The 23,960-nt window shown below is 36.3% G+C and overlaps 1 protein-coding gene across 4 annotated transcripts in view; it reads left to right on the top strand.

Annotated features, from left to right (window-relative positions):
- Positions 1 to 23,960, top strand: part of PIBF1 (progesterone immunomodulatory binding factor 1) — a 212,115-nt gene that overhangs the window by 169,789 nt on the left and 18,366 nt on the right. For 2 of the 4 annotated variants that reach the window (XM_045869564.3, XM_064586008.1), the window contains 2 exons: positions 6,670 to 6,800; positions 14,594 to 14,678. The exons of 1 other annotated variant lie outside the window; for it this stretch is intronic. In XM_045869564.3, coding sequence (XP_045725520.1) covers positions 6,670 to 6,800; positions 14,594 to 14,678 — 216 coding nt within the window. Of the gene's footprint in view, positions 1 to 6,669; positions 6,801 to 14,593; positions 14,679 to 23,960 lie in introns of those variants that run through there. One more of the 4 variants, XM_054506362.2, reaches the window with a different exon arrangement.

The raw sequence follows: 23,960 nt of genomic DNA, 5'->3' as shown, positions 1-23,960 counted from the left end.
ACAACTTACACAGCAACACCCTCCCCACTGCTGTCAGGATTGTTATACAACTGAACCACATTAAAATGAATTTTTCAGGGGCAAGAAATCTAAAACACTTGAAGTTGAAAGTTCCATTCTCTGACTCTAATCTCCTGTCCTTCCAGCTCTCCCAGTCCTTTCATTCCCACTAAATCTGTGCTTTATTTGCACTCATTGTGAGTTCCACATTCATAAATTCTTCGTATTTTCCAATCTGTCAAGCCCCTCTTGGCTTCACTTTTCTTCCTACCAAGCCCTACCAACCATCTGAGCACTACATTCACTAGCATCCCAATTGCTTGGTCACTAAATTCATCCATCAGGCTTTTCTTGACATTCCCTACCTTTCGCATATTACCTTACAATCTGATAGTTACCCCATAAATGCTTAATGGAAGGAAGGAGAGAGAGAGGGAGAGAAAATTCTTTGGTTTTGTGGTAATGTGCTGAAAATTTCTTGTGAAAACCTGTTACTTTTGCTGCTTGAAAGTATTACAGATTCATGTTGTTGAACATCAACCAGGCCCTCATTCCTGCTGCCCTATGTTTTTATTTTTCTGCATCTGTCCTATTTCCCATTATCCCCATTGCAGGTCACTTCCACTCCTCAAAACCATCAGTTCCATCATCTGCCATCATCTGTAGCTTCATCATTATAATTAGGTCATCTAAATTTCTTTTCCTTGAGTCTCTTTCACCCAAGGATTTTTTAGTATCTTCACTTACTCTCCGCCCCCCCCCTTTTTGGTCCCACTTCAAAAAAATGAGAGAGAAAGAGACTGTGTGTCGGTATGTCTGTGTGGGTGGACAGTGGTAACTTTCCAAAGTTCACCCCTCTCTGTGTACCTAATTCCTTCTGCTGTCCTCCCTGATCATCTATTCAGCTATGCCCTTCCTCAGTGATCACCAGTGACTTCCTAACTGTCATTTTTCTCTTCTCAGTCTCCTGATCTATGGCATGACATTATAGATTTTATAGATAATCTCGAAATTCTGTTTTCCCTTTGCTTGATGTCGCCATTATCCCTCAGATGTCTTCATCTTCTTCCAACCCTGGCGTGTAGGAGTCCCTCATGTGTCTGCCGCTTTACTCTGTTCTTACACATCACTAATGATTCTCAAATGGTAGTGACTATAAGAATCTCCAAAGATTCTTGTTTAATATGTAGGTTTCTAGATCCTGCCCTCAGATCGTGATTAAGTAGGTCTGGAATGAAACCAATGAATCTGCATTTTTAACTAGCTCTTCTGTGACTCTAATAAAAGTGATGCGTGGCCACTCTTTGAAAAAAAGTAATACTCTACAGTCCTGTGTGCTCTGTGACTTATGAGTAGATAGTCCATCACATTGCTGATTACTCTGAAATATTTAACATCCTACTCAAGAATTTCATCTTATTATCTATTATTTCTCCTTTTATCTTATAAATATCTCCTTATTACCATACTTTGATAATCAGGATCAGAGCAGGGCTGATATCAACTAGCATGCACTTGCTTTTGGTTATTAAAACAAGAAAATATTTGGGGGTGCCTGGGTGGCTCAGTTGGTTGAGCATCCAGCTCTTGGTTTCAGCTCAGGTCATGACCTTGGCGTCCTGGGATCGAGCCCTGCATCAGATTCCACACTCAGTGCAGAGTCTGCTTGTCTCTTTCCCAACCCATCTGCCCCTGCACACACGTGCCCGAACACATGCTCCCTCTCTCACTCTCAAATAAATAAAATCTAAATATATATATATATATATATATTTGCAAGAACACTGTACACAGCTGTTGCCCTAAGCCCCTGCATATCATTCCTGTCTGTCCTGGTGCCTCTCCTGAAATCCCCTGAATCTCCTTCCTCACTGTCCACCAACAAAGAAGTAATACCTGGGACCACACAGTCTCTCCAGGAACCTGCTCCCATGCAAAGCTGGCATCTTAATTAGTTGAATTGTATCAGTTAAATGTCACTCCTCTTAAAGATGATGATATTATTCACCATGTGAGACACAGGATAAGAAAGTGGTTTTAGTGGAAAGGATGGTAAGTTTGGGATATAAGATGATTTACGGGTAGTGTTAAATCTGCTAAAATAGTTGGATGGAGTGGCCTGCATCAAGTCCAAGATCACAAGAGCTGTGCTTTCCAGATTTGACTGATAGAATCTAAGACTAGCCCTGAGACATTTTGATTCATTGGGGCTGGGGTGGGGCCCAGAAATCACTGTTTTTTAGCATTTTCCCCAGTGATCTGATGATTTAACTAGATTTGAGAACTACTATAGATTGAGAACACAGAGAATTGGTACCAAAGTGTTGCTCCATATTGAACCTCAAATAGGCATTTTACATTCCATGGCACAATCAAAAAGATCAGATAACAGTATATGGAATTTCTTCAGAAACTACCACCAGGGGCTCAGTAGGTTAAGCGTCTGCCTAAGGCTTAGGGCATGGACCCAGGGTTCTGGGACCCAGCCCGGCATTGGGCTCCCTGCTCCTTGGGGAGCCTGATTCTCCCTCTCCCTCTGCCTGCCGCTCCCCCTGCTTGTGCTCTCTCTCTCTCTCTGTCAAATAAGTAAATAAAATCTTAAAAAAAAAAAAACTACCACCAGTACTAGAAAGTATCACTTGTATATATTTTATTCACAGAAACTAATTCAGTGTTAAATTCTATTCAACAAAATGCATTTTGTCTCTGGCAAGAAAGAGCTCCATTTCTAGGAGTTTCTTTAAACTCCACAAGAAAAAAAATCCCACATTTAGGAAAATCACAACAAAATGTGGTCACCTTTATATATATTTTTTAATTTTAAGAGAAAATGTATCATTTTAGATTATCATCCAAGAGTAAGTTAAAATTTGAATCAAAATATGTAATTATGTTTTAATTAGGTGTTACGTTTCTCTGAATCATATGTACAATTTATTGAAACAAAGGCAGGATAACAATTCTGTAAAATGTTGTGTCATGGATTTGCTCCTGAGTCATTTATTACGTATATAATTCTTGAGTCACTAATTACTAAGGCTTTCCTATAAGGAAAAGATTACTAACAATAGGCAAAGTGAGTGATTGTGTAACTTTTTGAATACTAAGTATTATAGTTACAGAAGGACTTAAAGCATACTGAAGGAATTAAATTCTGTCAAATTACAGTTATTTCAAAAATAGGTATTAGCATCACTTTTCATTGACAGACATGTATTTTCCCTAAGAAATTAAAATAAACTTGGGGATTTAAAATCTTACAAGTTTATAAAGAAATACATTCGTAAAACTGACAGCACTATAGTAGTTATTATCCAGAGAAGGAGGAGTTTGTAGGTTGTATATTAGAGATACCTTTTGAAAGTAACGCTTTGGGGAACCTTAATTTTGTTATAATACTAAAACCTAACGTGTAATTGCTGTGAGGGAAAAAAAATGGAACTAAAATAATTAAGACTAATGACTGCAGTTATACTTTTTAGGCAGTTGAATTTAGATCTGATAAGTTTCAAGCATAGCTCATTCTAGACTACAGCTAACTACAATTTGTAAATGCCCTTAGTGCTTCCCTGACATTGCACCCCAACCACCACCACCCCCCCTCCACCCCCGACTATTCTGCACTTTGAAATACAAAGCAACTTGTCAGTTCAGTTTATTCAGTTAAGGTCAGTTCCGTGAAAACAAAGTCGACGCAATTGTTTGATTTAATTGACTAGTGAAACTGGTTATACAGGTAAGTAGAACTTACTTTTATTTTTGTCCAGCTGCATATTTGAATGTTCATAAAATAACTTAGTAAAGTAAGTAATAAGATTCCAGTGACATTGTAATAGATTTAAAAGAATGATTACCAAAGCAAGGAAAAGGGACACTAAAACCCAAACTATAGAAAAATATTCATGGTATTTTTTTTCTTTATGGCTTTGCTTCTACTGTAATGAATCATGTCCAAAAAGTGAAGTCTTCTTTTCTTTCACTGTTCATTTCCTTTTCTTTGAGGAATTCTTTTCCTGGGCTAATGTAACCAAAAGGAAATTTTCTAATTTAGTTGAATCATTTAAATAACTTTCATAAAGTAGTCCTCAATCTGCAAGCAGATATTCTCTAACAGCTACCTGGTCAAGCACCTTTTGGATTCTCTTTCCTACTTACACACCTAGATCACATGGCTGGTCATTTTAACTATGATTGTTTCTGCCTTTGATTCTTTCTGCCTTCCACTCTACCTTCCACTATACCCTTCCTACTGTTCTCTACACCTTCAGCTTCTAGGCTGCTAATCACTCATTTATTTTATGTGAGTAGAAAACCAAAAAATTGCAGTACCAAAATAAACTCTATGTTTAGATCTTAATAAATAATATATATATAAATGTTGTAAATGTAATTCACTTGAGAAAAAAATATAAATCATTTCTTGTCCCAGAAAGAAAGAGCAAATCTTTAGCCTCCATTGAACTTGTTAGTGACTATGAAGGAAAGAGGAAAAAATATTTAAACATATAAAAGGTTAGACTTTTATTGTCAAAGAACATTTTAAGGTCATAAAGTAGGAATTTTGTAGTATTTTTGTCCTGTGTAATAAAATACTCCCTTCCCCACCCCTCAGTCTTACAATAGGTATCCACCACTTTTGTAGTGATTGTTCAGTTTTTGCATATCCAACTTTAGAATACTTTTCCTGAGAACTCGTTTAGGTACCAAAGTATGGGCTTGCTGATACTGACAGTGCTGTGTTTAGTTCTATACTGACCTACATTTTATATTTGCTTAGGAAAAGAGCAAACACAATAAACAAAAAAACTAAGGTTGGTTGGGTACAGAAGTTAATAAAATCCTTAAGGAGGGTACCTGGGGGCATCAGTCCATTGAGCACCTGCCTTCTGCTCGGGTCATGATCTGGCTCCCTACTCAGTGGGGAGTCTGCTTCTCCCTCTCCCTCTGCCCTTCTCCCCCGCTCGTGCTCTGTCTCTCTCTCTCTCTCTCTCAAATAAATGAATAAGATCTTTTTTAAAAATGAACCAAAAGTATAGGCAACAAAAGAAAAACTAGGGAGGTTGGACTTCATGAAAATTAAAGACTTTTGTGATCCAGAAGACCCACAGAATGAGAAAAAAAAAATTGCAAATCATGTGTCTAATAAGGGTTTAATATCCAGAACGTAAAAGAACTACTACAACTCAACAACAAAAAAGCAGACAATCTAATTAAAATATAGGTGAAAGACTTGAATAGATATTTCTCCAAAGAAGATATATAATGGCTGATAGGCACATGAAATAACAGTGTTGCTGAGGATGTGGAGAAAGTAGAATCACGTGCATTGTTAATAGGCATGTCAAATGATGCAGCCTCTGTGGAAAGCAGTTGCCAGTTCCTCAAAAAGTTAAATATAGAAAAAAAATGTAATTTTTTAAAAAGTTAAATATGTAATTACCATATAACCTGGCAGTTTCACTGCATTCCTAGGTAGATACCCAAAGGAACTGAAAGTGGGAACTCAAACATATTTATTAATACACCACTATTTGTAGCAACATTAGTAACAATAGCCAAAGTGAAACCAACCCAAATATTCATCAACAGGTGAATAAACACACAATGGAATATTATTTAGCCATAGAAAGGAATGAAGTTCTGATACATGGTACAGCATGGATGAACCTTGAAAACATTACATTAATGAACTAAGCAGACACAAAATGACAAATATTCTAAGATTCCCCTTATATATCTAGAATAGGCAAATTCATAGAGACAGATAGTAGAATAGAGGTTTCCAGTAGCTGGGGCATTGTGGGGAATGTTTTTACTTAATGAATACTTCTGTTGGGGATTAATAAAAATATTCCAGAAATAGATACTAGTGATGGTTGCACAACATTGTGAATGTACTTAATGCCACTGAGTTGTACACTGTAAAATGGTTAAAATGGTAAATTTTATGTTATTTATATTTTAACTATAATTTTTTTAAAAACTTCATTATACATAATGATTTAGCTACAGTTCATCAATTTTACAAAAAAAGATGGAAGGATATATGAAGACATGAGAAAAATGCTAAATTGTAATGTCATTATGTTATTTTGAATAGAAATAAAGCTCAAATAAAAGATTTTTATTTTAGCTAAAGGATATTTATTAAAAGAAGATAAATTTTATGTTACATATCTTTTCAAACCAACAAATGGCAAAACATTTAGGTGGCCCATCCCTAAAATTGGTAACAATTCATATTTTATTAAAAATTTTTATTTCCTATTTATGTATTACTTATTATTGTAAAGAGTAGTTATATTGATTAATATTTTTTTAAAAGATTTTATTTATTTATTTATTTGAGAGAGAGAGAGAGAGAAACAGCATGAGAGGGGAGAGGGTCAGAGGGAGAAGCAGGCTCCCCGCTGAGCCAGGAGCCCGATGTGGGACTCGATCCCAGGACCCTGGGATCATGACCTGAGCCAAAGGCAGTCGCTTAACCAACTGAGCCACCCAGGTGCCCTGATTAATAATTTTTAAAACCTTCAAAGTTACACAGGAAAAACTTTTCTGAGTAATTCATGTAAGGGAGTTTTGGTGTACTGTGTCTATGCTACAGCATTTTGAATAATCCTAGTTTCTTGTAAAATTTTTTAGATTTTCATGAAATCTGTTTTTCTTTAGCTTAACAGGGCCAATTCTCTGTTAAACCAGACTCAGCAACCTTACAGATACCTCATTGAATCAGTGCGTCAGAGAGATTCTAAGATTGATTCTCTGAAGGACTGTATTACACAACTTGAGAAAGATGTCAGGTAAATCATCTATAAATCTTTTATTTGAATAATAAAGGCAATGCTATCCATGAATTAAGTTTGTACATTGTGAAGAAAAAATGTAAATAGTGAACATGGTCTTAAATGTAATTTATCTTAGAAAAACTGGGTCACATCACATTAGGTATCCACATTCCACCTTATGATCAGAAGTCTTAGCCTGGAAATAACAATGCTACGCTTATTAACAAAGCTCTCCACCAACCCTAGGACATAAGCAGCTATTCTGTCCTTGTTTCTCTAGAATTCTTTAATAGGTTGGGGCTTGACCAAAGGGAGAAGGGAGAAGAAGAATATAACCAGATGCCATTTGTGGAGTCAAAATGACTTTTTTTTTTTTTAAGTAGGTTCCATGTCCATTGTGGAGCCCATCACAGAGGGGCTCAAACTCATGACCCTGAGATCAAGACCTGAGCTGAGTTTAAGAGTCGGTCACTTAACCGACTGAGCCACCCAGGCACCCCAAAAATGACTTTTTTTTTTAAGATTTATTTATTTAGAGGGCGCCTGGTGGCTCAGTTGGTTAAGCGACTGCCTTCGGCTCAGGTCATGATCCTGGAGTCCCGGGATCGAGTCCCGCATCGGGCTCCCTGCTCGGCAGGGAGTCTGCTTCTCCCTCTGACCCTCCTCCCTCTCATGCTCTCTGTCTCTCATTCTCTCTGTCTCAAATAAATAAATAAAATCTTTAAAAAAAAAAAAAGATTTATTTATTTAGAGAGAGAAAGAGCGTTGGGTAGGGGGAGGTGCAGAGAGAAGATACATCAGGATCATTTAGGGAACTTTGTAGGAAGTATCAGAGACTTTTTTTTTTTTTTAAGATTTATTTATTTTAGAGAACAAGCAGGGGGGAGGAGCAGAGAGAGAGGGAAAGAGAGTCTCAAGCAGACTCTGCATTGAACGGGGATCCCGAGATCACAACCTGAGCCAAAACCAAGAGTTGGACACTTGACCAACTAGGCCACCCAGGCACCTCCCCCCCAAAAATGACTTTTTAAACAGACAAAATACACACATTTGCTTAGATTCTGTTGACCTTGCCAAGCAATTTTTTAGGCTTTTCTTCCCCTGACTCTACATGAAGTAACCCATGAATTACCTAAATGTAAATAAATCCCTTTCACTTCCTTAAATTGAAATTGTTTTCTTACATGACACCTTACATAACCAAAAGACTTGCTCCATTTAATAATCATTGAAATTCTTTACCTGTTCATCTGTGTAATCATTTTAGTCTTTTTAAGTTGAAGTAAAAGAATGATGTTATACAGAAAGATGTTTTAACTCATGGATGGTTGATTAGTTGGCTTAGTTATTATTGGATTTTAAGATTGTTAGAATATTTTAGATAAATTATTAACCAATTCATAATGTAGAAGCAGAGAATTAGATGGGAATAGAAACTGTTAAATTAAAGAATTGGAAAACAATAAGGAGAATATAATTATTAAATTCAGATTTCCTAAGGTATATAACCAAAAGTATGAAACTAGTGGGAATTAACTCTAAAGTATGGGTGGGTGTTCTTTTTGATGAATCAGAATAATTACCTTCTCTTATTTCAACCCCACCAAAAAATTGGTTCAGGATGATATGATAAAATAATTTTAAATCACACTTATACTTTAAAATGTCAATATAAATAATTTAGTTCTGGATTAATTTTAAAGGTAAAAATTATATTTAGAATATATATAACCTACATTAATTAAACTTATTAAATAATAAACCAAATTAAGAAGTTACTAATTAAAATAAGTCAGTGAATCAATTAAGCCATTCTTCTGTAAATAGCTGTTGGCAATATAAATTATGTTTTATCACTCACTGGGCACTTGATTATCTTAAGGAAATTGAGGGAAGAACCCTAAATATAAATTTTTCTTCCTATATTATATATTTCTTCCTATATTATATTTGAAATTTTGTATAGAATCTCCTTTTACCTTTTTAATCTTGGAGCAGGAACATAAAAGGCCTGTGGAAAAATTACCTTTCACAGTTACCTTCAAATAAATTTGAGTATTTATTTTACTAAGAATTAATAGCTGAAAAGATTTAATATAGAGAAAAATAATAGCTGTAGGAGGAAGCTATTAAGATGAACAAGTTCAGCCCTAAAGAAATTAAGCACTTTGTTATCTAAGAACGTACAGCTTTGTGGTAGGGTCAAAATTTGAATCCAGATCTGTCTGCTTTCTAATTCTATACTCTTAAACATTGTGTTATACTGCCTCCCTATGTTCTATTCTGAATAAGGAATAATTTTTCATCAACTTTAATATAATTAAGGAAGAGAAGTAAAAAAAAAATGTAGAAGAGTGGTTAAAAGTGGAGCTTTAATGAATTGATAATTGTTGAAGCTAGGTGATAGTTACTTAGGGTTTGTTATATTTTCTTTCTTCTTTCAAAATAATCCAAATAAAGTTGTTTTTAAAAAACAGATTTTATTTTATTTTATTTTTTTAAGATTTATTTATTCATTTATTTGACAGAGAGAGAGACAGTGAGAGAGGGAACACAAGCGGGGGAGTGGGAGAGGGAGAAGCAGACTTCCTGCTGAGCAGGGAACCCGATGCAGGGCTCGATCCCAGGACCCTGGGATCACGACCTGAGCCGAAGGCAGACGCTTAACGACTGAACCACCCAGGCGCCCCAAAAAACAGATTTTAAAAGGGAGTACAGGCTCTATAGGTAGGTTGCATGGGTTTAAATCTAGCTCAGTACTTAGTTTTCAGTTGGAGCCGGTCAGTTAAACTCTCTAAACCTCCATTGTCCAATAGAACTTTCTGTAATGGTAAAAATACTCTATAACTGCACTGTCCAGTATGGTAGCCACTACCCATATGAGGAACTACATTTTTTATTTTAAATAATTTTAATTGCCACCTGTGGCCAGTTAATGGCTATGTTATTGGACTGTACAGCCAGTTTTCTTATCTGTGAAATGAGAGTAGTACTCTAGTACTAGCAGCACCTAATTCATATAGTTATTCTGAGGATTAAAGGATATAATCTTTGTAATATATATACTACTGTTCCTACACATTATGAATGCTGGGTAAATTTTTGCTGTTATTAGCATATCTTACATGAAACAAATTTTTATGTTGAAAATTATCTTAAAAATGAGAAATAACATATCTCAAAATATTTTGAATTTTGACAAAAATTAGGACTCCCTTAATAACAGCAACATCATCATAAAACTATGTCAATTATGAAATTAACTATAAAAAATATTTTTGTGCTAAAATCTGAATCCTTTAAAGCTATGTTTCATGAATTTACTGTATAAATATTGTAATAGATTTCTGAACTAGTATTTCACAGGATATGAAACCTTGTTCTTAATTAAAACAACTACCTTCTAACATGAAAAATTAAGGTGCTTTCAGTAGTTTAATTATGGCCTTTGAGATGCTGTTGAATGTACCCTCATGACATGAATGAAATACCATAAAAAACAGCCCAGTCGACAAGTCAGATTCAGCAGTTTGTCTACCATCACTCTTACTTGGAGCCAATGACATTTCAAATGTAGAGGAATTATCCTGGGCTTTGAATACACATCAGCCCGGTTTCTTTTGTCATGGTAGATGTGCCTGTAAAATACAGTTACTGGTGTGAATACCAAGGGTTAGATGTGAAAATTAAATGAAATAACATATATAAAGCTTCTGGCACATGGGAGAAACTCAGTAAATATTACTTCCCTTCCTTTTGTTCTTCATTAATTTGAAATTTAAACATCAAATGTCCCATTCAAAACAATTAACAAGTGAGTGTACCTTAAAAAGGCCTATTCTTTTTGCTAGGTGTTGATTTTAATTGAAAGGAATACTTACATGAATTGATTACTTTTTAAATTGAAGTATGGTTGACATGCCATATTATATTAATTTCAGGTGTGCAGCATAGGGTTTAAACATTTATATATGTTACGAAATGCTCACCATGGTGTGGTTACCATCTGTCACCATACAAACTTATTACAATATTATTGACTGTATTCCCCATGCTGTACTTTTCATCCCCATGACTTATTTATTTTACAGCTGGAAGTTTGTACCGCTTAATCCCCTTCACCTATTTTGTCCAGACTCCTGCCCCCTCCCTTCTGGCACCCACCATTTCTCTGTATTTATGAGTCTTTCTGTTTTGTTTTGTTTGTTCGTTTGTTTTGTTTTGTAAATTCCACGTGAAAGTGAAATCCTGCAGTATTCGTCCTTCTCTATCTTACTTATTTCATTTAGTATAATACCTCTAGGTCCATCCATGTTATTTATAGCAGACTAATATCCTCGTGTGTGTGTGTGTACACACTACATCTTTTTAGTTTGATGTAGTTCCAATTACTTATGTCTGTTTTAGCTGCCCTTACCTGAGGAGACAGATCTAAAAAAAGTAATTGCTAAGACCAATGTCCAAGAGTTTATTGCCTATAAGTTTTCTTTTAGGAGTTTTATGGTTTCAGTTAAATGATTACTTTTTTAAATATGTCTCTAGCTTATACAATGAAAGCTCTTAAGGAACTGAATAATTTTATCATTTTCTTAGGAAATAAAACAATACCACTATACCAACCCCCACTTGAAAATTTAGCTATTTATATTCAATGTCTAGAAAGGTTAAATATGTACAAAATGAAATCATTATAAACACATTAAAGCTAGCATTTGAGATATCACTATTAACTACTTTAAATTCCCCTATCATTAAAGTAATAATCCATTCTAAAAGTAGTACTGTTAAACTCTCCTCTACCAAGCCACAAGACAGTCTGAGTTACGTAGTTTGATCTATGGCCCAGAACTGAAGGAAGCACAGAAAGAATAATTAGCATAAATTTCCTTTCCCCATTGTCAGTTCTTAGTTTATTCTTAACTAGTAGTTTAAGAAGAAAAGACTACTTAGCCTTGTAAGGCCAAGCCAGGGCATATTGATCCAGGAAGTTAAAGAACAGTATATCAGGAATATGTTTTCATATAGCAGGTGACACAGAGCTATAAACATGAATTTCTGAGTAATAATTAACAGTAAATTGAACAGTTATGGGGGTAATATACCATTCACGATAGATATGCTTATAAGGAGATTTGTTTTGTAGTTGCTTTTATGAGTCACTCATGGAAGCTTTGTATTTTTAAAGGTAAATTTCCACTGTTATGAAATGTGTCTTATGGAGACTGAACTTCAATTGAGTAATTACATACATACTGGAAGAACACAGAGAATAGTAATCATCATATGCAGTTTTAGAGACCCATCTGTTGAAGATAGTCTCCCTTGTGGTTTAAGAGTATGTATCAGAGAAGGCTGAGACTTTGAAAATTTATACCCAAGTATTGTCTGAGGAGTCTGTACTGTTTGTGATAAACGCACGTCTTGCAGATAGAACAGAGTTGCTCTGTGAACCAGTTTATCCACCCACCTTTTATTCTATATTATACTGTTATTTTTGCTATTTGAATATGGAATACTTCCTTCATTCTGGAAAAATTTAAGCACCTACATATAAAACATTTCTAATGAATTATCCAGTCAAAATCCTTTATTACATCAACATTCCATTCCTATTGCATACATTTTATTTAAGGGCCTATTGGTATTTGAGAGTATGTGTGTGTGTATATGTGTGTACTTCCTGTGGGTGTATGTTTACATAGTGTGTGTTTGTAACATGTATATGAACATTAACATGTACACATGCATGTGAACATTAACACATTTCTGTTCCTCGGAAAATCCTATTCCTGTGTTAGTGGATGTTTATTTTGATTTTAAAAAATATTTCATCTTCAAGGTGATTCTAGCTAAAGAAAGATTCGAATTTTACAGTTACAGAAACATTTGATCTTTACCATGCTTTGGAGAACTCTGGCAGAATCTGACACTCAAGTTACCTTTTTGTCATTTAGTTCTTTTCAACTCCAAGGATCTCTGATGCCTAATTCTGAAAGTCAGTCTGTTTTGCTGCTGAGCTGCTAACCTGTATGGCATTTAATTACTGTTTCTCAGGGATACCTGTTTTTCATCTAAATTAGTAATACCATATGGCATTTATGTTGTGTTTTATATGTTCAATTCTTTATTTGATCATTCATTAGGTAATTCATATATCCCTTTGACATGCATGAGTATTGTTTTCCACTTTTACAGATGTGAAAACTATGGCTTAGTAGGGTGGTGTGTGTTGTGTTCTATACCACACACTTGAGTCAATGTCACAGTTGGAAACAGAAGTCAGAATTGCATCTTGTTTTTCTCTCAGAGGACAAACTGTGGTGCTTCCTTGGGGAAGTTCAGTTACTAGGAAAAAGGAGAATGTGAGTTTTTTCCTCTTAAGTGCTTGGAATTACCTGTTCTTTCAGAATACCTACTACTATACCTTGAATATTAAAAAAACTTCTGCCTGATGTTTTTACAATTGGTGGCTTTCCATTTTCTTAAAGGATAATTGAAAACATCCTACCTATTCAGCTAAACAGTCCTCACTAATTTTACCTTCACAGATTTTGTTTTGATATTTATGGAATTATGTTGTTTTAATTCATTGTTGCTTTTCTTAATTCTTGTTGTGGTGCTGAGTAGATTCATTCCAGTGGCTTTCAAAGAGTATCTCATTTAATGGTTCTAATTAATTTTTATATGTTGAATAATAAAACTCCAGACAATACAAAACAGGCCTCAAATATTTATCTCTTAAAACCTTAATATGGGGGCGCCTGGGTGGCTCAGTTGGTTAAGCGACTGCCTTCGGCTCAGGTCATGATCCTGGAGTCCCGGGATCAAGTCCCGCATCGGGCTCCCTGCTCGGCAGGGAGTCTGCTTCTCCCTCTGACCCTCCCCCTCTCATGCTCTCTCTAACTCATTCTCTCTCTCAAATAAATAAATAAAATCTTTAAAAAAAAAAAAACCTTAATATGTTCTTCTATTTAGGCTTCTCACCCTTTCCTATCAGAAAATAGGTCCTGTCAAAGGGAAATTCACAATGCAGACTTAGAAATTAAAGACTGAACTAAGAATTTGGAGGCAAAAATTGTTTGCCCAAGTTTATCACAGACTGAATATCTGATTCATTTATCTAACTTAATTATATACCTGATAATTTAGGACGTGGTAAATTATAAAATGCTACTTCTACTTTTAAGGATAAATGTTTTAATTTGACTTATAGTGTCTTGAGTTTTAACATTTTGCCCAAACATACTTTTTATCTTTTATATAAATCCCACTTCATCTTTTTTACATTTCAGGAGTAAATAGTCATCTTTAAAACACTAATTTTTATGCCCCTACTAGGCAGGAAAGGATTCTCAGAACACATCTCATTTGCACTGTCAAATGATTATTAAAAGAAAGAGTCTTCTTAGAAAATAGCTGTTGATTATGGGGCGCCTGGGTGGCTCAGTCGTTAAGCGTCTGCCTTCGGCTCGGGTCATGATCCCAGGGTCCTGGGATCGAGCCCCGCATCGGGCTCCCTGCTCCGCGGTAAACGTGCTTCTCCTTCTCCCACTCCCCCTTCTTGTGTTCCCTCTCTCACTGTGTCTCTCTCTGTCAAATAAATAAATTAAAAAAAAAAAAATTTTTTTTTAAAGAAAATAGCTGTTGATTAAATCAAACATTACAGTGGCTGGTCTGATATCTTTATGGACTATAAATTTAATTTCTCTTTAATTCAAAGAGATTTGTCAGATTTGTCTTTTGCTATATACTATTTATTAAATTTACACCAATATGATGACTTTTTAGAACTTGATTTTTTTTTCCAGCAATTTAAATAAAGAAAAGTCAGCTTTACTACAGATGAAGAATCAAATGGCATTGGATTTAGAACAACTTCTAAATCATCGTGAGGTACTTTTTCCATTTTGTCATAATTTTTACTTTAAGCTTTTTCAAAGTCCATGTTGCATTAAGATTACTGGATCCCAGTTGTCCATGTGCGTTAATGACTTCTCATATTTGCATCTGACTGTGACCTGGTCCTTTATATTGAATGTGTGATACACTCTATTATTCTTTATGAATTAACTCATACTTTATTCTTTGGGTTAATTCTTATTCCTGGAATGCCCCTTCTTGTTGACGCCTTATTGCCTTGTTCAGTCTCTGTCATTGAATTTCCACATTATTTAATAATGATTTGTTTTACCTCTTTATCTCACTGGACAGTAAATTTCTTTAGTGTATCTCTGTCTTATTCATTATTGTATTGCCCGTATACTTTGTGTATGCCTGGAGTCCATAAAGTATTTTTTGTTATTGTTCCTCTCAAAAATCTTTCAGAGCTAATATAAAATTCCTCATTTTATAAAAGAAGAAATGAGTTCCAAGTGGCTTGTGTAAAGGCGGTTAGTAACTAAGAGATAACCCCATTTTTCTTATTTTTTGAGTCAGACTTACTGAAATACATTATACGTACAGTAAAATTCATGCCCTGTTCAGCAAACATTTCTGATTTTTGACCTACACACCCAGTTTGTAACCATCACCACAGTCAATACATAAAATAGTTCCATCACTTCAGAAAATTCCTTCATGCCCCTTTTATATTGACCCTTTTCCTCAACTCCAGGCCTAGCAACCATTGATCTGTTTTCTATCCCTATAGTTTTGTCTTTTCCAACAAAACATATTACATTTTCCCAGAATGTTGTATAAATGAAATTACCAGTCTTTCAGACCAATTTTTTTCACTTACCATAAAAAAGATTCACCCATGTTGTTGCAAATATTAGTCATTTATTCCATTTTGTTGCTGAGGAATATTCTATTGTATGTACCAGAGTTTGTTAATCCATTCACCAGTTGATGGACATTTGAGTTGTTTCCATTTGGGGGCCTCTATAAGTAATAAAGCTGCTAGAAATGATTTGTATACATGTTTTGGTGTAAATGTAAGTTTCCTTTTCTCTTGGTAAATACCCCAGGAGCAGAATTTCTGGGTCCTATGGAGAGTGTATGTTTAACTTTATAAGAAACTGCCAAACTCTTTTCCAAAGTGACTGTACCTTTTGCATTCCCATCAGCAATGAATGAGTGTTCCAGTTGCTCTGCATCCTCACCAACAGTTGGTATTGTGAAGCCTAGTTTTTTAATCCAGTGCATTTTTCCACTGAACTATCAGTGCCTTGTCTTGGCCATGTTTTTACCATTTTGTTATCCTAACAGAGAAAGAAATGCAGAGAAAAAACAGATCATTGGTTCATGAGTATTCTGAAGACATTGTTTCCTAGTCTGGGAAAGATATATCAGGTATTTGGGAAGAAATTATTGGAAGGATATTATTGAGAGAGATGAATTGGGGAATATTACTGGAAGCAGTTCAAAGGTGCATATCCTAGAAATGGTGTCAAGGGAATTGCAGGATTGTCTCTGTCTTAGAAATGGCCTTTGAAGTAGGTTCTCTTAAAGGTGTATTTTATATGACAGATGAAAGGGATAAGAAGGTGTCCCTGGACTAGATTTCAGAGATGACTTTTGCGTAGATAACTAGATCTAACAACAGGTTATATAGACTTGGAAGAGCTTCTCTGAAGATATTTATTCTTTTTCTCTGACTTCCAGGCCTTTGCTCCCTCTTGTGTCCTAAGATTCTGCCCTCAAATAATTGTTTCTTCACTGTGGAAGCCTGATTTCATTCACTATGTGGATTTTCACAAATGTTTTAAAAATTGAATATTTAAGAAATAGTAACTACAGGGGTGCCTGGGTGGCTCAGTCAGCTAAGCATCTGACTCGATTTCTGCTCAGGCCATGATCTCAGGGTCATGAGATCGAGCCCTGCCTTGGGCTCCATGCTAGGCATGGAGCCTGCTTAAGATTTTCTCTCTCCCTCTGCCTCCCCTCGCCCCCTGCCCGCCACTTGCGGGCATAGTCACACATACTCTCTCAAAAAAAAGAAAGGAAGGGAGGGAGGGAGGAAGGAAGAAATAGTAATTGCAGATGTCCATTCAGGCATACCAACTTTTTTTTCACAAAGCTGCATAACAAGTATTTTTTTGGAAGGGCAATTCTCATTTGTTTTTAGAAGATTATGCTAGACTCTGAAAAATATATGAGCAACTTTATATATTTTGTACATCATGATTGGAATCACATTATTCATGAGTCCAAATAAAAACTAAAAGTTCTACTTAGTGGGTTGAGAATTATGTGAATTTAGAAGGAAATATGTTTAAACATAGAAATTAAGTACTAGCAAGATGAAACTACAATGTGGCATCAATGAAATTTGCATGGATGCATATCTAATTATCAGGTAATTTTCATGCATTTGATAGTATCTTTATTTTGACAGTTATATTTTAATAATCCAACATTGTGATTTTTCTTAATGCCATACATCAAAAGAAAAGGAGCTTTTTTCTTTTCAAAGCAAAATAAAAATTAAAGTTTAATAAAACAAACGTGATACAAATTTTTCATCTTTTTCCAAGAAACAGTTTAATTACAACTTGTATAGAGCGTGCAGATACAGAAGCAAGTGTGAACTGCTTATATGGAAAGAGAATGGTAGGTGACCCAGGGCAGTGCTTGACTATTCACTTAAATATTTACCTGATGAAACAGAGAGTCGGGGTGCCTGAGTGAGCTCAGTCTGTTAAGCATCTGACTTTGGGCTCAGGTCATGATCTCAGGGTTCTGGGATTGAGCCCTGCTTTGGGCTGTGCGCTCAGCAGAGAGTCTGCTTCTTCCTCTCCCTCTGCCCCTCCCCCTTCTCATCCTCCCTCTCTCTCTCTCTCTCAAATAAATAAAATCTTTAAAAAAAAGAAGAAGAAGAAAGTAACAGTCTGCAGGATTGGTATATTCATTTCATGGCTCTGAGAGTCAAGTGCTTAAAATAGCCAATAAATAACAGTTGGATAAGAATACCTCTGATAAATATAATTTTTTGAAAGTGAAAATCAGGGTTAAGACTAAGGTGAGGCCAGCAAGGCCCTAGGGCACAAGATGTAGGAGAGGCCCATTCCCAGAGTCATGCACAGTGCACGTGAGAGCTTGCCCCACACTAGGCAGGACCCTGGGAAAATTGTCTAATATGAGTCACTGCTTTAATCAGCTAAATTTTCTGAGTTTAAACTCACATGTGATCAAATGCACATTTTAAATTTTTCATTGTCTTTTTTGCACTGGACACCTCTGGCTCTAACTTTTAAGCAGTGTCATTTAGTTCCAATAAGACTTTAGATGGTCATGTAATATAAAATGAGATCATCCACTCATTTACAGTTATCAAGTATGTGTTAGATGAAAAAAGAAAACAGATGAGATAATTCTAGGTTGACAATTCTAGGACATTGGGGCATGGCCATAAAGGGTTTTATTTTCTATATTAGTGTTAGATCAAAATGATTCACTTTAAAAGTAGCTAAGTTAAATATCACAGAATTAAATCTCATTGTCCCCACTTTTACAGATGAAACTGAGGCTGATAAGAGTTAAGGAACTGAACCATGATTACCTACTTACTGTCAAAACTAAAAGCAAATACTTTTTTTTTCCTGAAACAAAAGTTTATGATCTTTTTCCTTAGTCCCATTTAGACAAAAATCTCATGATGAATTATTGCTTGCATTAGTTCCAGGAAAGTTTTTGCCTCTGTAGATGAAGTTATATTCTTTCTTTTTGTCAGAAAGTGAAAACTGTAATTTAATGTGTTTCCTTTTTGTCTTAGGTGCCAAAAAACTCAGAGCTGAATATCTTATCCAGGTGTTATAATCTCTTTTTTTCCTCTTTCACTTTTGATGCCTCCGAATAACTTTTTCAGTTTCCTTTAAGCGGGTTGTGATCTTTTTTACCCTTAAATGTTTTCACTTATGCTAACACATCTTAGGTATAAAAACATAAAATAATATAAATTTTAAATAATGAGGAAAAAAGAGGTAAAGGCAAAGAGCAACTGATAGCATCTCACTCTTGGAGAAGAGTAGCAGGGCTTCAAGTTCAACGTTCAGTTGAGTATAAGAAATGTAATTCCTTAGAATGTTAGAATGAGCAGGGAGCCCGATGTGAGGCTCGATCCCAGGACCCTGGGATCATGACCTGAGCCGAAGGCAGACACTTAATGACTGAGCCACCCAGGCGCCCCTAGAATGTCTTCTTTCTTGTTGAGTGTACTTCTCAGGAATTGTCTTAAGTGGCTTTCATTTTTCATCCATTTTTATCCACTCATCTTTGCCTTTTGAAATAAGATTTGCTGACTTGGAAATTCTCATTCTGCTTTTCTGAGTATATATTTCATCATGTGCCCTCAGAATATAAGTTTTCAAGGGTAGGAAAAGCATCTTTAATCAGCCAAATGTCTACTAGAAAACTGTGCATAGTTTTAAGAAGCTGATGTAAAACCCCTTTGTGATTTCTTCTGTAACTGTATTAAGGGTAGTAGTTAGAGCCCCGATTAGGAAGCTATTGCAGTATTTCAATGAATTATGATGGTGTCTTGAACCAGACTGGTGATGATGGTGTCCAACAAGAATGGACTAATTTGAAAGCTATTTAGAAAGCAGAATCATGGGGCGCCTGGGTGGCTCAGTCATTAAGCGTCTGCCTTCATGAAGCTCAGGTCATGATCTCAGGGTCCTAGGATCACACCCCACATCAGGTTCTCTGCTCAGCGGGGAGCCTGCTTCTCCCTCTGCCTCTGTGCTCCCTCACTCTCGCTAATAAATAAATAAATAAATCCAAAAAAAAAAAAGAAAAGAAAGCAGAATCATAGGGTTTGGTGATTGGATCCAGGAAATGTTGAAGAGAGGAGGTATGAGAATTGATGCCCAAGGTTTTGGCTTTTGTCCTGGGTTTATGGTGGTGCCACAAAATACATGGGGGAAATAGATTTGGAGAAGAAAAGCTCAAGGAAATACCTAAGTGGGTAGGTCCAGTAAAGATGGTGCTTTATATGGAAGGGATTAAATGAACGGGTAAATGAACTGCATAGAATGAGAGCAGAAAAAGGCCTAGGCCAGAATCTTGAAGAGCACCAACATTTAACGGATGGGCAGAGGAAAAAGAGTTTACACAAATTAGAAGGTGGGGTAACCAGAGAAATGACAGGAACATCAGAAAGAGAGTAGAATCTGACCAGTGACAATGGGCTGTCAAGGGGCCAAATCAAACAAAGATGAAAAGAAAGCATCGATTGAATTTAACAAGATGGTACATCAGTTTCAGTGGAGCCAAAAAGCAGACTGCAGTGAATTGATGAATGAGCAGAAGTTGAAAGTGGTCGTAGGAAAAATAGACAACCCTTTAGATATTTAAATCAGAGACTATAGGATGATTGGGGGGGGGGGCATGAGGTCGAGGGCTTTTACCTCTCACAGCTAGAGTATCCAGTTTAAATGGTGATGGGAAGGAGCCAGGTAGAGAGAGACATTGTAGGTACAAACAAGAGAATCAATTGAGCAAAGTGTTGGGGAAGAAGGAGATCCAGAGCACAAGTGATGGGATTTAACTTTAGACAGGAGGGGCACCTTTTCTATTTTGAAGATAGAAATAAAGATTATATAAAGATAAAAATGACTTTGTAGGTTTGATGGTAAGAATTTAGGCAGTTCCCATCCAATGGCTGTGCTCTAATGGCAGGAGATTTGCTAGCGTCAGAATTTTTAGGAAAATAGAATTTTGAAATAGCTACACAGTAAATGAGCGATATGTATTATGGAAATACCAAATAATTGCCAAGTTGAAACACCATGTGTTTATAGTAGTACCATTCTGTGCAATTTTTCTCTCGTAGCATTCAGCATGGCAGGTATAAACATGGAGAAGATGGACAATGGGATTGGTCCAGAATTACACTCTACCTTCTAGTGTATATGCATATATACGTGTTCAGGTCTCTTGTTAGATTGTAAGGTAAGGTTGGAATTACCTTTATATTCTTTATGTCACCTACATTTTAAAATACTGTGGAAAAAGCCAAAGTCAGACAAGATGAGTTCCTATCACAGCTCTACCACTTGATAGCTGTGGATTCTTGTGACAGAATTTAACCCCTCTAAACTCCATTTCCTCATGTGTAAAGGTAATGTCTACCTTGCAGGACTATATGAGAATTAAATACTGTAGTAACATTCCTGGCATGTAACAGGCACGTAACTCAATGAATGTGACTCCTTTTTCTATTTTCCTTCTGTGTCAAGAGTCAATCCAAATGTTACATATTCTTTGAAGTTCTCTCAAAGTTCGACAAAGAAAAATTTATCCCTTTTTTCTACTTCTTCCCAATAATTTTTAAAATATTTGTATTAATGTTCACGTCACTATATATTATAATGATGCATATGACTTGGCCAGTAAAGTGCCTCATTTTTCCTAATATATTAGCCTTAAGCACAGTATTTAGCACATAATAAGTACTCAGGTGAATGTTTGTTATGGTCCTTTACCTCTTCAATTGTAATTGCACTTGAAACTGTCAAATAGAATAGTCAAATAGAAAACTTTAGAAACTAACCTTCCCTCAGATAGTAAAATACACTGACAACTGATATCATTTTAACTGAAGAAGCTCTCCTACACCCAAGAACAGTTTCAGAGAATTATCTAAAAGTGGCCACTAGGAAGTCATATCTGTAAAGTTTGTGTAAAATAAAGCTATTCCTAAAACCCTGGACATGGTACCTGTACCCACAAGCAACCTGTATGGGTATCAAGCCTCTCAAAAATGATACATATTTCTAAGACCTGAGATTCTTCTACTCTTTTACTTAGTGCTTCTACCAATAATGTCTTTCAGGGTGTACTGGCATTTCAGTTAGTATGTAACCAGAATTAACTAACCACTCCTTACTAAGGTTCCTAGAATATGCAAACCCCTATTCTTGCCTGAATGTTGGACTCCCATTAGCCCAGAATACTTGCCTCTTACTGCAGTGTGTATCACTTAACAAAAAGAAAACAAACCTGCAGTTAGCCAGGTTTCCTAAAAGTGAAGTCACAGTATAATTATCATTCTTTGATGGTATGTTTATGTTCCCAGATTCTAACTTGTATGTTCTTTGTGATTTCTCGGAAAGTTTCAGGGACATTTCAGCACCACAAGTGCCCCTTAGGCAATCCACTTCATAAAGGGTTCAAGCAAATTACATATTTCTATATGTGTGTCATTCCTTTTGGTTCATACTTAACTGTTTTGACATTTTCTTAAGAATACCTTCTACATGTTTTTCTTATATACCTATGTAGCTAAATTTTACATCAGCATGAATAAAAAAATACTGAGCGTATAAGTTAATTTTTCTTTAGATGAAGATGTAATTATTCCTCAGATTCATACGTTTCTCATCTTAGTGATGCTCTTCCAGTTAAAATTTGTTTTGATTTAGTGAGTTTAAGTGAATTCTTTTTTAAGATTTATTTACTTATTTGAGAGAGAGAGAGTGCCTGTTCGTGTGGGTTGGGGGGTGCAGAGGGCAGAGGAAGAAAGAAGACCTAGGAGACTCTGCACTGAGCATGAGCCCAACACAGGGCTCGATCTCATGACCCTAAGATCAGGGCCCTAAGATCACAACCCTGAAATCATCACCTGAGCCAAAACCAAGAGTTGGATGCTTAACCCACTGTGCCACCCAGGCGCCCCTTAAGTGAGTATTTTAAAGAAGGACAATTATTGTAGTGAAAACCTAAAACGCACACAACAAGGGAAGTCATATTTTCTCTGTAAAGTTTTAGAATGCTTATTTTTTCCATATAAAGGTATGTGAATTCAGGTCCAAGGAAATTCAGGGAGTAAAATACTGCAAAAAATAACTCATTGCTAATGTCGAATTTACGTATACTTTTTTTTTTAAGATTTTATTTATTTTTTGACAGACAGCGAGAGAGGGAACACAAGCAGGGGGAGTGGGAGAGGGAGAGGCAGACTTCCTGCGGGGCAGGGAGCCCAGTGCGGGGCTCCATCCCAGGACCCGGGGATCATGACCTGAGCCGAAGGCAGACACTTAACGACTGAGCCACCCAGGCGCCCAAGTTTACATATACTTTTAAAGTATGCCAGAACCATGTGGCGCCTGGGTGGCTCAGTTGGTTAAGCGACTGCCTTCAGCTCAGATCATGATCCCGGAGTCCCGGGATCGAGTCCCGCATCGGGCTCCCTGCTCGGCAGGGAGTCTCCTTCTCCTTCTGACCCTCCCCCCTCTCATGTGCTCTCTCTCTCATTCTCTCTCTCTCAAATAAATAAATAAAAATCTTTAAAGTATGCCAGAACCAGGGGCACCTGCGTGGCTCAGTGGGTTAAGCGTCTGCCTTTGGCTCAGGTCATGATCCCAGGGTCCTGGGATAGAGCCCCGTGCTGGGCTTCCTGCTCAGCGGAGAGTCTGCTTCTCCCTTCCCCTCTGCCTCTCCCCGCCCCCCACCCCCCCCACTTGTGCTCTCTCTCTCTCTTTCTCTCTCTCAAGTAAGAAATAAAAGTATGCCAGAACCAAGCCTATTATATATCAGTAATAATATCTTGAGTTTTTATAGCTTCTTTCTTCCAAAATGTTTAAAACATTTTCAGATCAATTATGATAGACTAACATACTTACAAATCAGTTATAGATGCTTTCAACCAAGTATATCTAGGAACTAAGGAATCAAAGAAAGGAAAAGTTTTAAATTATTCCTCCATGCTTCTGCCTTCTAGAATTTTCAGTTAATAATAAGAGTGTTTAATATTTATATGTGACTTTGGAATTTTTTTTTTGGTAAGATTTTATTTATTTATTTTGACTGAGACACAGCGAGAGAGGGAACACCAGCAGGGAGAGTGGGAGAGGGAGAAGCAGGCTCTCTGCTGAGCACGGAGCCCGATGTGGGGCTCAATCCCAGGACCCTGGGATCATGACCTGAGCTGAAGGCAGACGCTTAATGACTGAGCCACCCAGGCGCCCCGTAATTTTGGAATTTTTTAATACCCTTTTTTTAAGCCTCACAGAAACCTGTGATGGTCTTATACCCATTTCACAGAAGGAGCAGCTAAATCTCAGTCCATCTCGTGGAATGTTAACTCTCCTTGATTTTGAGTTGCATAAAAGACACATGAATTTCTCTTAGATTGTACTCTGTGGACCTCTATGTTTATGTGGACTTGTACAGAACTTAGTAGAACTAGGTTAAATTATTTTGATTTTCATAAGTATTTTGGCTTCTTTA

Source organism: Mirounga angustirostris, unplaced genomic scaffold (genome assembly GCF_029215605.1).
Source record: "Mirounga angustirostris isolate CCGP_5_RB_7025 unplaced genomic scaffold, mMirAng1.0.hap1 SCAF_3, whole genome shotgun sequence".
Taxonomy (NCBI): domain Eukaryota; kingdom Metazoa; phylum Chordata; class Mammalia; order Carnivora; family Phocidae; genus Mirounga; species Mirounga angustirostris.
This window is presented reverse-complemented; position numbering and strand designations above follow the sequence as displayed.